The sequence below is a fragment of the Watersipora subatra genome, chromosome 10 (genome assembly GCF_963576615.1).
Source record: "Watersipora subatra chromosome 10, tzWatSuba1.1, whole genome shotgun sequence".
Taxonomy (NCBI): Eukaryota; Metazoa; Bryozoa; class Gymnolaemata; order Cheilostomatida; family Watersiporidae; genus Watersipora; species Watersipora subatra.
This window is the reverse complement of record NC_088717.1, coordinates 3,874,511-3,888,577: the sequence shown is the minus strand read 5'-3', so window position 1 is coordinate 3,888,577 and position 14,067 is coordinate 3,874,511. Positions and strand designations below refer to the sequence as shown.

At 33.5% G+C, this 14,067-nt stretch overlaps 1 protein-coding gene across 1 annotated transcript in view; it reads left to right on the top strand.

The window, feature by feature from the left end:
- Nucleotides 1–4,411: 4,411 nt before the first annotated feature.
- LOC137406258 (uncharacterized) overlaps nt 4,412–14,067 on the top strand; it is a 45,954-nt gene continuing 36,298 nt past the window's right edge. The window contains exons 1-6 of the mRNA XM_068092797.1: nt 4,412–4,570; nt 5,511–5,654; nt 9,570–9,675; nt 10,956–11,099; nt 11,818–11,880; nt 12,271–12,411. Of these exons, the coding sequence (XP_067948898.1) occupies nt 4,412–4,570; nt 5,511–5,654; nt 9,570–9,675; nt 10,956–11,099; nt 11,818–11,880; nt 12,271–12,411 (757 nt within the window). The remainder of the gene's footprint in view (nt 4,571–5,510; nt 5,655–9,569; nt 9,676–10,955; nt 11,100–11,817; nt 11,881–12,270; nt 12,412–14,067) is intronic.

Below are 14,067 nucleotides of genomic sequence, written 5' to 3'. Positions count from 1 at the left end.
TCATACGAGACGCAGTAAGATTTGACTCGTACGAGACGCACCAAAACTTGACTCGTACGAGACGCACCAAAACTTGACTCGTACGAGACGCACCAAAACTTGACTCGTACGAGACGCACCAAAACTTGACTCGTACGAGACGCACCAAAACTTGACTCGTACGAGACGCACCAAAACTTGACTCGTACGAGACACACCAAAACTTGACTCGTACAAGACGCACCAAAACTGGACTCATACAAAACACACCAAAACTGGACTCGTACGAGACTAACAAGAGGTAAGAATCATGTTTAGAAACTTGCCAGATCAAGAATATTTCCTTTCTGATTATTTTGAACATTATTGAAGAAATTTATTTTTTTTTACTGTTTAGAGCGACAGAATTTTGCAGGTTTTATGGTGAACGTGTAGTAGTAGTAATAAAAGGTTGACACAGTGAAATATAGCAATTTACATGAGGTTTTTCGATTTGTTTAGATAAGCCCTAAGAGTTTGATAATAACATAAAAAGACTACCACAACTGGCTACAAAGAGACACCAACAAGAATATTTTGATTGTAAAGGTTCATCTTGATTTTCTAGGAACTTGTTGCTGCCAACTTTGTATTTTCTGCATTTGCAAAACTTAAGCTCAATATTGTATTACGGTTTAGTAGTAGTTCAGAGCCAACTAGCTGATGTATTACGGTTTAGTAGTAGTTCAGAGCCAACTAGCTGATGTATTACGGTTTAGTAGTAGTTCAGAGCCAACTAGCTGATGTATTACGGTTTAGTAGAAGTTCAGAGCCAACTAGCTGATGTATTACGGTTTAGTAGTAGTTCAGAGCCAACTAGCTGATGTATTACGGTTTAGTAGTAGTTCAGAGCCAACTAGCTGATGTATTACGGTTTAGTAGTAGTTCAGAGCCAACTAGCTGATGTATTACTGTTTAGTAGTAGTTCAGAGCCAACTAGCTGATGTATTACGGTTTAGTAGTAGTTCAGAGCCAACTAGCTGATGTATTACGGTTTAGTAGTAGTTCAGAGCCAACTAGCTGATGTATTACGGTTTAGTAGTAGTTCAGAGCCAACTAGCTGATGTATTACGGTTTAGTAGTAGTTCAGAGCCAACTAGCTGATGTATTACGGTTTAGTAGTAGTTCAGAGCCAACTAGCTGATGTATTACGGTTTAGTAGTAGTTCAGAGCCAACTAGCTGATGTATTACGGTTTAGTAGTAGTTCAGAGCCAACTAGCTGATGTATTACGGTTTAGTAGTAGTTCAGAGCCAACTAGCTGATGTATTACGGTTTAGTAGTAGTTCAGAGCCAACTAGCTGATGTATTACGGTTTAGTAGTAGTTCAGAGCCAACTAGCTGATGTATTACGGTTTAGTAGTAGTTCAGAGCCAACTAGCTGATGTATTACGGTTTAGTAGTAGTTCAGAGCCAACTAGCTGATGTATTACGGTTTAGTAGTAGTTCAGAGCCAACTAGCTGATGTATTACGGTTTAGTAGTAGTTCAGAGCCAACTAGCTGATGTATTACGGTTTAGTAGTAGTTCAGAGCCAACTAGCTGATGTATTACAGTTTAGTAGTAGTTCAGAGCCAACTAGCTGATAAGAAATTTAATCATTCTGATGCTCAAGACAAACCTACACAAAGTTTTAGCAGATTTTTTCAGAATGTACTTTTTATCATTTGCGATTGTTTTTGATGTTTGAGGTGATCTGACCGCTAAAATGTTTCAAAATTAAAACTAAAAAATTAGATCGCAGTTGAAACATTCAGAAAAAAAATTACGCACAAAATGATGTCACTATTTCCTTTTATGCTATAGTTGATATCGGCTATTGCATTCAAGTTGCAGCATTACGCGTCTCTATTCTGCCGGTTTTTTTGCGCTTAGAGACGTCATAAATGCACTTTCTTTTAATCTGACTGTTTTAGCTGTAAGCAGGTTTTGGTAATTTTAATCTTAAAACAATCTGGTAGTCAGATCACCTCAAACATCAAAAAATATCGAAAATGATAGAAAACTACCGCTACTTTCAAATAAAATCTACTAAAATTTTGTGCCAGTTCATTTTAAAATGATCCTGATTAAAGCCCAGCACTAAATTTTGGCCTGCCAAAGGTTGCAAGAGAGTTTATATATTCTATTTTAGAAACTCTTTAGCCATTCACTTGTTACTCAACTGCTCATACATCTAGTTTTGCTTCTACATTCTTCAATTTTGTACAAACTTTTAATGTGAACTCTGTTGTAAATACATGTAGTAAAGTCAGCGTTCGAGTCGTGAGGGTCAAGAGGGCTTTACGTAGTTATACCTGTGAGCTGACACGTGTCTGCTATTGTCGGGCAACAAGTCAATAGATCTAGTGGGTTTCAGCTTTCTTTGAAATATTGTTTTATTAATACACACGAACTGACAGGGTAAATAGGGATTAATATTGCTCATGCATATATACCGCATGGGGTTGAGAAAGTATTTGTTTATATACTCTAATTGCTTTTGGACAGAAGTATAAACTACATTCTAATTAAACTGTCAGAAGACTTTATTGTTTTGCATCGTTGAAGTTATTTAACAGAGCCTGAAGAACCTGGCACAAGTAAGCTTTTTTTCAAAAAACCATTAGGTATGTACATATAAAATATTAGGGCATCTCTTACTAGCTATTTTAGTTAAGTATTTTTAGCACTGGTTTTTTTATGACACCATCAGCGCTAAAGAGAAGCTCTGCTTTTATCAGAAATTAAGCTGAAGTAAAATAAAATTTTAACTATAGATATGAAAAACTTAGCTGCAAAATAAAAAACTAATTATATGTAAAATACAGCTCAGCGCTTTGTGTATATTATAAAAAGCTGCAATGTTGGTAATATTAAATTCTGAATTTTCTGGTTATGTAAAACTTTAAATGCTAGTTATCTTTATATATTCGTACAATTTATGGTTTGTTCTTTTCTAGTTTCCATATTGTATTGTTGGCACTGCATTGTATATATATTAGCTGAAGGTTATTACTTCACTTCATAATGCTAGATGCTAATCAACTAAATGATTCCTATCTATACTAGTAAAGCAAACAATAACATTGAAGGTTTATAAATCACTTTTAAAGCTAAAATAATGATATGTTTGAAGCTTTCAATACCTTTATATTGTTTCCCATTTTATGTCCTGACTATGCAGAAGCTATCTCTGAAGTCCTAAGGATGCATTCTAACCAATTCATATATCAGTCAATTTATAGCTAGCTGTTCTACTAACTATAAACTTTACAGGAAAATGAAGTCATGGAGATTGGCCAATCGGTTAACCTTTTGCTTTTTCTATCTTCCAATATTACAGGCTGGAGGTAAGAGCGAAGACTGTATTTATACTTTGTAGTATTATACTGCAGTAGAACCAGTCAAAATAATAATGCTGAAACAGTTTTTGGTTTACCCATTCAAAGACTTTTATGTCTTTTGACAAGTGGCCTTAGTGATTATAGCCAGCATAGATGTTTTCTTATTAGTGCATGTATAGACTGAGGCATTTTACTAAAGTATAGAGAAAAAGGAAAGAAACTCGTCTGTGTATGCATAGAATCCAGTGTTTGTCTGTCGGCACTCGTATTTTCAGTTAATAGCAATTAGTTAAAAAATGCACCTTATACGCTTGCAGTCTCGTGCACTGTGAGAGATCATGATGAGTGATGAATATATGACAAAAATTTTCTAAGCATGAAAAGATGGCTGCATGGCTTAGCAACAGTAGGCATAGCTTCATGTCGGTGCAGCCATATGTACAAGTTTAATTCCCATGGAGTGATATATATTTTTCCTAATGCCTTTTGCTGGCTTTGGAAAGACACCGCTCTTATTATAGTAAATATTAGAACATTAGTTTAGGTTACTAGCTTAAGTTACTAGCTTAAGTTACACAAATTATCCAAATAAAGAAACTTAGCCAATGGCAACTACATTACCTTCTACTGTTAATAGGCTACTTTTTATCTTGAGCAAGTGTGTAGCACAAGAAGTAAGAAATGCTTTTCAACAATCTGTTTTAGCTGTGCCTCGAGCTTTCATATATTTGAATTATTTATTGGCCGGTCACACACAGAAATAAGCAAATACTGTCATTTAAAAGTTGACATGGTAAATTTAATATATGTAAATTGCACATATTTTGCATATACAACATAATGCTCACATATATTTTTGCATAGAATATTTTGCATGAAAGCTTTTTGTATTACCCGTGCAACAACGAGTATTCAGCTAGCATCTTGTAAATGTAACAAAATTTATTTTTTTGCTGAGTTCCGAGTAAGTTACAACAAAGTTTAATAACCCCATTTTTAGTTGTTAACCTATGAGATGTAAGTCTATCAAAATTTGACCGCTAGGTTGACCAGAGCTATAGCAGTTACTATGGCAATAGTAATTGTAGTACCTGATAATGAAGGAACGGAGTTTATATTTGCATTCGGTGCCAACTACCAGAACAGAGGTGGAGCCTTGTCACTGTTCATCACAACAAGAAAAAACTACAACGTTTCGTTTAACTTTACTTCCGACTCAACGGTGACGGTATGCCCCATGTAGTTATGGTATTTTAGATACGATCTTATTTTTAAAGATGCTTGATAAGGTTGTTCAATGTATTCCAAAGCTGTGGGATACAATAGGTGCAAAAACTATGTTGGTAGTCACTAGAAGGTATGTTGTGGTTTTGTATATGGTTCTGGTAATCTTGACACTACCTAAATCTTGGCTCTATGTGCAGATAACGGGATGCATATCAAATAAATGGAAATAAAACAAATGTGTTTTTATTGTTTAAAGGGTTACCCATATCAGATTAAATTTTTTTAGAAAGTATGGAAATTTTTCTATCATTTGAGAATTTGTTGGTTGTTTTAGGTTGTCTGCTGTTAAAACACCTAGCAAAACAAAAACCCAGTCTTCCCAAAAATGGCCTCAATAGTAAAGCACATTTTTATAAGTGATAAATATATGGTATCATCAGCATTGGGTATCATTATATATCCACAGCACAACAGAGGATAACAATGAGAAAAATTCTAACCAATCTATCTTTAAATTCTTCGAAACATCTACAGCAATGTATCTGAGGCTATATTGGAAGCTTTATTCTAACTATTATGAGCATAGACAGTATAAAATATGGGTTAAAAGCAACATTTAACACAGCAACTTGAATATAGATAGTCGATGTCAGCAAGAGAGACAAGAAGGAAATGCAATTAGTAACACCAAGTTTGGAAGTATTTTTCTTCTGAGCATTTCAAATCTTTAAAAATTTTAATCTTAAAACATTTTGGAAGTCTTATCACCTAAAACTGCAGGTGAAATCTTAAACGATAAAAAAATATCGATACTTTCGAAAAATATTTTAAAAATTGGATGTGCCTGATCTTTTAAACATAATTTTTAAACAGTTTGCGGATCCTTTCTTAGTTGGACGTCCTTTAAAACTAATAAAGACTGTTTACTTATTTTGCTACAGCACGGATATGTGAGAGCGGGAGATGTGGTGACTATTGATGTCGACACTAGCCAGAGAATGGGCGATGGTTTTGAGAACACAGAGAACAAAAGCCAACTACTTATGGCAGAGGACGACATCATTGCTTATGCAAGCAACAAACAAGTAAAAACTTTTTTAAAAACATAATTGAAGCAGCGAAACCTTTATGGTACAACCGTATTGTATTGTAATTGTATTGTATTACGATTGAATCATTCCTTAAAATACAATCGTATCAATGAACTACAGTTTCAGATATACTGTTTGATATCATTTTATGGTCACTTCAACTTGAAAGCTTTTCTACCTAAAACGTCAAATTGGCGCAAGTATGTTACCCAAACGCTAAGTTATTTTTGGCATTCAAAATTTGATTTTTTTAAATCTTCCGGACTCATAAAATAGAGAAGAAGTGATTAAAACCAAAATGTATACATATGATAAATATAATATGTACAATATACACGCAATATATATAGATATTTGCTTATATAAAATACAAATAAATAATACTGTGATATATTTTTGTACTATAATACTAATACTAAAATGTATTATATATACAGTATTTAAATAATAGGCTATATGTTTTTCAAAGTTTGTCTCTGTGTATATTCATCATTGTGCATGTCTAGCTATAACTATTAAAATCATGGAGTTAAAATTGCGCAATATAATGGATTTGAACTCACGGAAATTGTTACCACAAGTTTAAAATCCAGGTGGTCTACCACTGAGCCATACAAGGTGTAATGATCTAAGCCCTTATCATATACCGTAAAGCGTAAGCACACATTAATTATTTTAGCATTGCGCCCAAGCGTTACGATTCCCCTGTTAAGTAATATTTTAGGCTTAAGTACATATATATGCAACACGATACTTCTTCATCTTTTTTTGATAGGGCTGATTTATTACGCCACACGATATCAACAATAATATATCTCGAACTTGCAATTTGACGATTTTTGTACTGAATAAATACGTAAAGATGTATATGTTGCTTGCAATGACAGGTTCAGCGTTATCCGTGGTGGTAAAAACGGATTCGTAAACAGATAAAAATAAAATTTTTGCTAATAGTTTGAAGTTTACTAAAATACATACTAAAACTTCCTTCAAGTATTTGTTTAGTAAACTAAATTCATTTAAGTTAGATTCAGCGTTTATGTTACACGTCTGTCTCAAAGGTAAGAACTATCTACGTAGTACCTTGTAATGTTATATTATCTTGCAGATCATAACCACAAAATGCACTGAAGTCATTGTAGGTACCTATAGTTACTAAGGTTAACATATTACAGTCAAACATGGATAACTCGAACTTCACGGGACCGAGCGAAAGTGTTCGAATTATCAGAGCGTTCAAGTTATCAGAGCACTGTCACAAGTCCATGTATTTACTTATTTATTAGTAGATACATGTACATATACAAACTATAATATAAATCAAAAGCACAAATGGCTTGTTTCAAATTAAATGCTTCTAATGTAAAGTTTAAAACGTTTTTATCAAGAAGTATAAAGATTTTTCTATCACTTGATATTGGTTTGTTGTTTGAGATGATGTTATTGCCAGGACATTTTTTAGATTGGCATTGGCAAAACTTGATCGTTGTTGAAATGCTCAAAAGAAAAGGCATCTTTTTCTTTTGAGCGTTTTACCCACGATCAACTTTGCCGATTTTTCTTGAGGTTTATGCAAAAATTACCTCACTTTACCTTACCTCCGAAGGGCGATTGCTAAGCGGATGTTTGGTATAAATCAAATTTCACCAAACCTTTAAAAAAGTCGTTGACAAAAATATTTTGCCGATGGTGGAAATAACGACGCTTATGAATTACGAAAAGTTGAGGTTTACCTCTATGGCTTGGAATAAAGTAATTTTCTAAAGCGACAACAATTGTTTCGGTAGTCGTTGGGCAAAAAACAGTTCCAGTTAACAGTGTTGAGTTTAAGTTATCTATAACAATTTATCATTACGTGGGAATGGACCAAAGAAACCATTCGAGTTAACCATGTGTTCGAGCTATCCGTGGGCGAGTTATCCATGTTTGACTGTATTTTGTTACTAATTTTTAATGAGGAAGTTTTTACCAAGAGGTGATTGCATTAGATAATTACGGTTGGTTTCTATACCACTCTATGTATGTCAATAGCCTACGAAAATGATATTTTCGCATACCAACACTGGCATGTAAAAACTGGTATGCCAGGTTTTGCACGCCAACACTAAAATGACCTAAAATCATATAACTGTACCCCAAATAATTTTTCATTGTAATCGTAGCAAAACAGACTATATTTAGCCCTTACTTGTTAATGATTTCACATTAGCCAACCTTTACATTTTTATTTTTTTCCTAATATTTTTCAACGAAACGCTTCTTTCAAGTTATGAAATGCAAAACTTTGCTCTCTTAATTTATTTCAACTAAACAATACACTTCTCTCATGATATGTATTTTGAAAGTTAGAATAGCAAATGTTGTTGTATGTTAAATACAAATCAATTTTCTGTCCAAAGACGTTTTTATTCCCCGTACAAAGCCGGGTAGTACAGCTAGTAATGTATATATATGTATATATAGTTGCATATGTATATATACAGTATATACATGGTATACATATATACTATATATATAATACATGTGAGTTAATTAAATTTGAACTAATCTTCAAGCAAGTTGAGTAGTTAAGGCCTACAGTATCATCCCTAACCTCCGCCTCACCAGTTCTACACGTTTACTTTTGTGGTTTTATAGTAAGCATTACAATTACAAAGCCTTTCTTGTCAGTAATCCAGCAATTTAGCTTTTAAAACTATTTTGCTTACATAGTTTTACACAGCGCATTTACCCTAATACTACAAGTAAAACCTTGCACAATTTCTTTACGAGCCGTCGTATGATTTTAGAAAGTGTAATAAAATAAACAAACCATACTGTAAGGATTTTTATATTTATCTCTCATGTGCACGAATTCCTACAAATTACACGATATTTACACTTATTAGAATACATTTCATGATGTGTGTTGCTGTTTTATTATTTGTCGGATGTTTGAACAGCAATTTACTACAACATCACTGTCTGAATACTGTATTTCATGTGCACATAGCTCACACACTCTTTTTATGAATATTTTTGGGTGCCTAAGAAGGGCTGAGATTTTATTCTGAGCAAACCTAGGCATGACCAATCGAATGTTTGTGTTGGATATAAATACTAGTAGAGCTACAATAGGTGTTAATTTTAACAGACATGACTGTATATTTATTGACATCAGTTGGAATTATCCTTCCCATGAACTTGATTGTATTATCGATGAAGATAAATACTATCCGATGTTTAGCTGGTAGAGCTCTCTGGATGATTGTTGTATAAATTTCTTTAAGGTGTCTCTGGTGAACTTCAGGATATTCTTATAATATTTACTACAACAGATGACTGATTAAAATACAAAGCATATCTGAGAGTACATAAAATTTGTACTTAACGACTTGACTGTAAGGACATGTTAAGACTTTTGGTATTGTTAAGACCATGTAAAGACTCGTCAAACAGCTTATCAGGCTAGATAATGCTTTAAAAAGACTTCAACTAATTTAATAAAGCTCCAAGACTGTCTTACTCTCATACCTGTGGTATGAGAGTATATTATATTTATTATTTGTACTATATTATATATACACAAATTTAATATTATGCACATGTTTCACTTTTATGCGCGTAGCTGTATACTTTTTTATATTTTGTATATACTTTTGTATATTACTTACACACTTTTGTGTGTAGGTTATTCAAGTTCATCTCTTTTGAATCCTTGTATCTTTCTTGCAGATGCGTTTGTTTACATGCCATGGTTTTCTTGCCTTATACTTATAGACGCTACACCTAGTGACATCTTTTGTGCTCTCTGTATCTCTGTATCACTACATTATATGTTAGTTTTTAAGTTTGTGTTTGGTTAGCCAGGAATGTCGGACATAGTCGGACATAGCCGGACATATATAACTGCAATAACATTTTTTGCAGCAATATAGTGCTGATGCCTACCTGGTACTCCCTACTGATGTTCTCGGTACAAAGTATATATTACCTGCCTGGAGAACTGCTTTCTACAGAGGTGGAACAATGGTTGGTCAGTTCATTTATCATTTTCTAGTTCAGTGTTTTAAGGTCAACACTCTGAATGAATTGCAAGATGTAATATATAATACAAGGTTTCTGCACTTTACAGACAACATACATCTAGCAAAAAAGTGTAAGTAAAATGGCGTATTTGTATGTACGTATGAAAACCTTTATGAGCTAAATCTCACTTTACAGAAATAGTCTATCTACTTTATAACTTCTGACACGCTTACATTTATGAGCTTGTAGCTTTGTTATATTATTATAGCTATTGGTATTAATACACTTGAAAAATAACATTATATGCATTCAAGTCAACTTTACATAGCAGGTAAATTTGTCAGTGAATGCCAGTTAAGGTATTGAGTGGTTGAAAACAAATATAAGGTCAAAACTTTGAAGGTTTGCAAAGCTGTTAAAATTCGTTTGAAAGGTAAAATACTATAAGAGATATGGTATACTCTTAGCATCTGTAAGTTGAAAGGTTTTCTGATATCTTAGTTTATGAGGATATGCTAATCAAATTGTTGGTGTTGCACCAATAATAAAATAATTGTCCAATGATTTTGATTAACTTACCTTGCAAGGTGTTAGTCTAAATTGCTACTAAAACACGAGCCGTTTTTAAACCTGCCTGTGAATCGTTACATTGCCATAACGATCAACTGTGCTAGTTAATAACCTCAAGCGCTTTAAGCGTGAGTATTTTAACCAATGTTTTGAATGTCATCATGATCATTCATCCCTATGGTCAGTTGAACGATTGTGGTATAATGGTTTAGATAGCTGGTCTTCAGGCGTGTAGGTCATGTGATCAAATCCGCCAAAGGAAGTGGATCCTTCATTTCTAGGTTTTAATCGCTATAACTGGTAAACGTTAACCATGCTAGTTACAAAAGCTTGAGAGGGGTATTTTAACCGATTTAATGATTGTGCTAACAGTCATTGAAAGCTTGGTTATTGCAGTGTAGTGAATTAGATGGCTGTTTTGCTCACCAGAAGGATCCGAGATCAAATCATCTGCGATGTGGATTTGTTCTTTGTAGATATTAATCACTATAACTGGGCAGACGAGAAACTTTGAGATTTACATACACGTATATAGATTAGAGAAATTTGTTTAATTGGGTTATAATACCTTGTAGCTGATGGCAGATGCTGCAAACAGAAAATTGTGATATAAATATTACATTTCATTTTAGTTGCATGCGTCTGAGCAGGAGAGGACATAAAAAGCAATATGCAACTAAGTATTATGTATTTTGAGATAACTCAATGATATTACAGTGATATCACCTCGATATGATGACACAAGTGTTAACATCACTCTTAACGGAACTGTTGTTAAAGAAACATTTCTGCTGAACCGAGGTGAAGTCTATCAGTACGTTGGACAATATGACTCCTCTAGTGTGGCAGGAGCATCAGCAGGTAAAATCTGAAGCTTTAGTAAATCTAATAGCCTTACTTATTAGTAGCACCTGTTAGTTTGCTGCAGCCATTATATTAGCATTGTCAATATGCTATGATAATTTATTATTAATAACATCATTGGTTCTAATAAGGTAGTAAAGATCAATGTGCCTATCTTTTGACCTGGTTACATCTATTAACAATAGAAGTTCGTCGCTATTTAAACTTCATTTTAACACTCTAAAACCTTGTGTCAAACATGAGAAGCAGCGCCTCTGATCCTAGATTGTATCAACAACTTTCCATTGACTGTGCAAGCCCATGAAATGGTACAAAACCTTTTGAGCTGTAAACCATACTAGCCGAATGTCTGGCGGTGCACAGGTATTAAAAACAGCTTTTAAACAGTTGCAGGTTGGAAAAAAGTAATGTGGTAAGTAAGGTAATGTAAAGAATGTAGTGTTTATAAGCTGTTTTTATTACTCTTGCAATGCAGGCATTCAGCCAGTTCTACATAAAATAACAGCTGAAGAGAAAAAGAGAAAAAAAGTGAAACTATGCAGCCGAGTTAACTCAGGCATAGGATCAGGCAGGAAAGCAACTCCCTGAATCATTTCTAGTTTGGTGTAGGCTTCTAAGCGTTTAGAAGCAGGATAGGACAATTCTACAATGCTTGCTCATGGTAGCATGTATAACTACTGCTAGTTACCATTGATTGGAATGCGATATGTTTTAGTTAATGTTGATGATCTCACTGGTGCAGTTGTCTCCTCTGACAAGCCTGTCGCTGTCCTTTCAGGTGAGATTCTATTCAACTGTAATGACCAGCTTACATGTACAACCATAAACTATCTAAGAAGATGAGCGCACAAAGCATGATGCTTTATTATAATCCTTATATTTATTGTAATATTTTCATTCTTTATAAAGGTTTAAAATTTTTTTTAAAAACAGCACATTCACTTTTAATTACTAATTTTAAAAAGATATGTTTGAAGGCATATTTTATACAATTTTATAATTATAGTATTTTTTATGTCAAGCCTTAGATATTTGAAAGGTTTATCACTCAGTAATTAGATTTTTTTAATTCGGAACTCTGTTTAAATATTAAACTCTGTTAAATATTTAGAACTAGAAGCCTAAAATATTTGTTTATAAAATTATTTAACGTTGAAGATAATTTTAGGAAACAAAAGGACTTACATCGGAGAGGGAGCAAGATCAAGTGACCACATTGTGGAGATGATTCCACCAGTTAACACTCTAGGGCAAGATTTTATGCTCTCATCATTCATCGAGCGTAAAACAGATATTGTGCGTGTCATAGGTAAGAAGTAGACAAGGAGTTGTCGTTTCTTTACTATAAATTGAAGACGTAAAACTCATAGCTGCTGGCCAACCTTTTTTACCCCTTCATCATTTTCATACTGAATATTTTTAGGAAGGTTGAGCTGTAGCTCTTTGTGTACTCTTACTGCTGCTCAACTCTCTCGGCTTTGGTGATTTTAGTTCAAGGTATATTGATAAGTTTACTAGGGTAATATAATTATGCATAAGTCTTTTTTGATGGTATCGCACATATATAGCATATCATTACTTTACTTGACTCTGGTGCTATGATGTAAAAACAAGCATGTCAGTTTAAACTGTATTAAAAAAAGCTCAAAATAAACTTGTGTTACTTGAAAAAATATTTTTGGTTAAAAAAAGTCACCGAGGGCTATTTTTAACTTTTCTCACTACAGCTTAAAATATACACATTCTATTATGTATAAATATATCTCATGTATATAAAATAAAAAAAACTATTTTTACTAAAAACTATTTGCTCTATAAATTTTTTCTTGTTAGTGAAATTGTCAGGTGTTAAAAATAGATCAACTTTACAATGTCATGGTTTCAAATGTATCTGTCATTGGTCAATCTCATTTGCTATGACTGAGCAAATAACTGTGCAGATGCCTACGCTAAGATGTTAATTTGGCTTATATGACGAGAGAGCAAAACTCCAGCTTGCAATTTACAGTTACCTTTTCGTGTATTTGCAGGTTGTATTTTTTAATAGAATATTGAGTACTTGTTTTGGGTTTGAATGCATATAAATGCATCAAACTGCTACACAACCATACCTCGACACACCAGTTTAGCTTCCAGGACTGAGCTCATTTGTCTATTCTTTGGTATCTCAAAGCAATATTTGCTATATAAAACAATTAAATACAAATCATTCTGTTTCCATATTCTGAAAAAAATATCTAAAGACAAGATATTACAAGAGAAAAACATGTTTTGAATTGTTCGAATCCACCATCTACGCTCCCAAAGTAACAAGAACCTACTTGTTAGTTATGAACTGCAATAAAATAAAATATTATCAGGTACAGAACTGTATGGAATTCTTACCTTCACAATAGACTTACCGGTTAATGGTGGTGTGAGTGAAGTTTGACAGCAGCACGTTTGCCATGCTCCACTTTTGTGACACTCTTCCTCCTTGATGTTGACTTAAATAAATTTACCCTCGTAAAAACACTTGAAAATAGTTTTTAATCATTCACAAAGCCTAATTCTTATTTTGTCTCCATTTGCCTTTTTTATTATTTTTTTGCCTTGTTTTCACTTTCACTTTTAGCCGGCCTTTTTAAAACTTTTAAACATGATTTGATGAGAATAACTGAACAATGTGGTTTTTGTACTTGGCTGCCTAATATAACGGCTGCATAGAAAATCTCATTGCACCCGTCTGTTTTTATCTTAAATATGTCTCTTCCCTCAGGGCAAAAACTTGGGTAAATCTTTTCTCATATGTCAGTTTTCGCATGTTGTGTCACTCATACGTTGAAGTATGGCTGTTTACTAACATCCAAATGCTGTTGGCATCAAAACAAATAGAAATGTAGAATTGCATTAATTCAAGGAAACTAAGATTTAGCCAAAGGCTCACAAGAGTTGATAAGGAGTAAAAGCATGGTTTACATTTTGC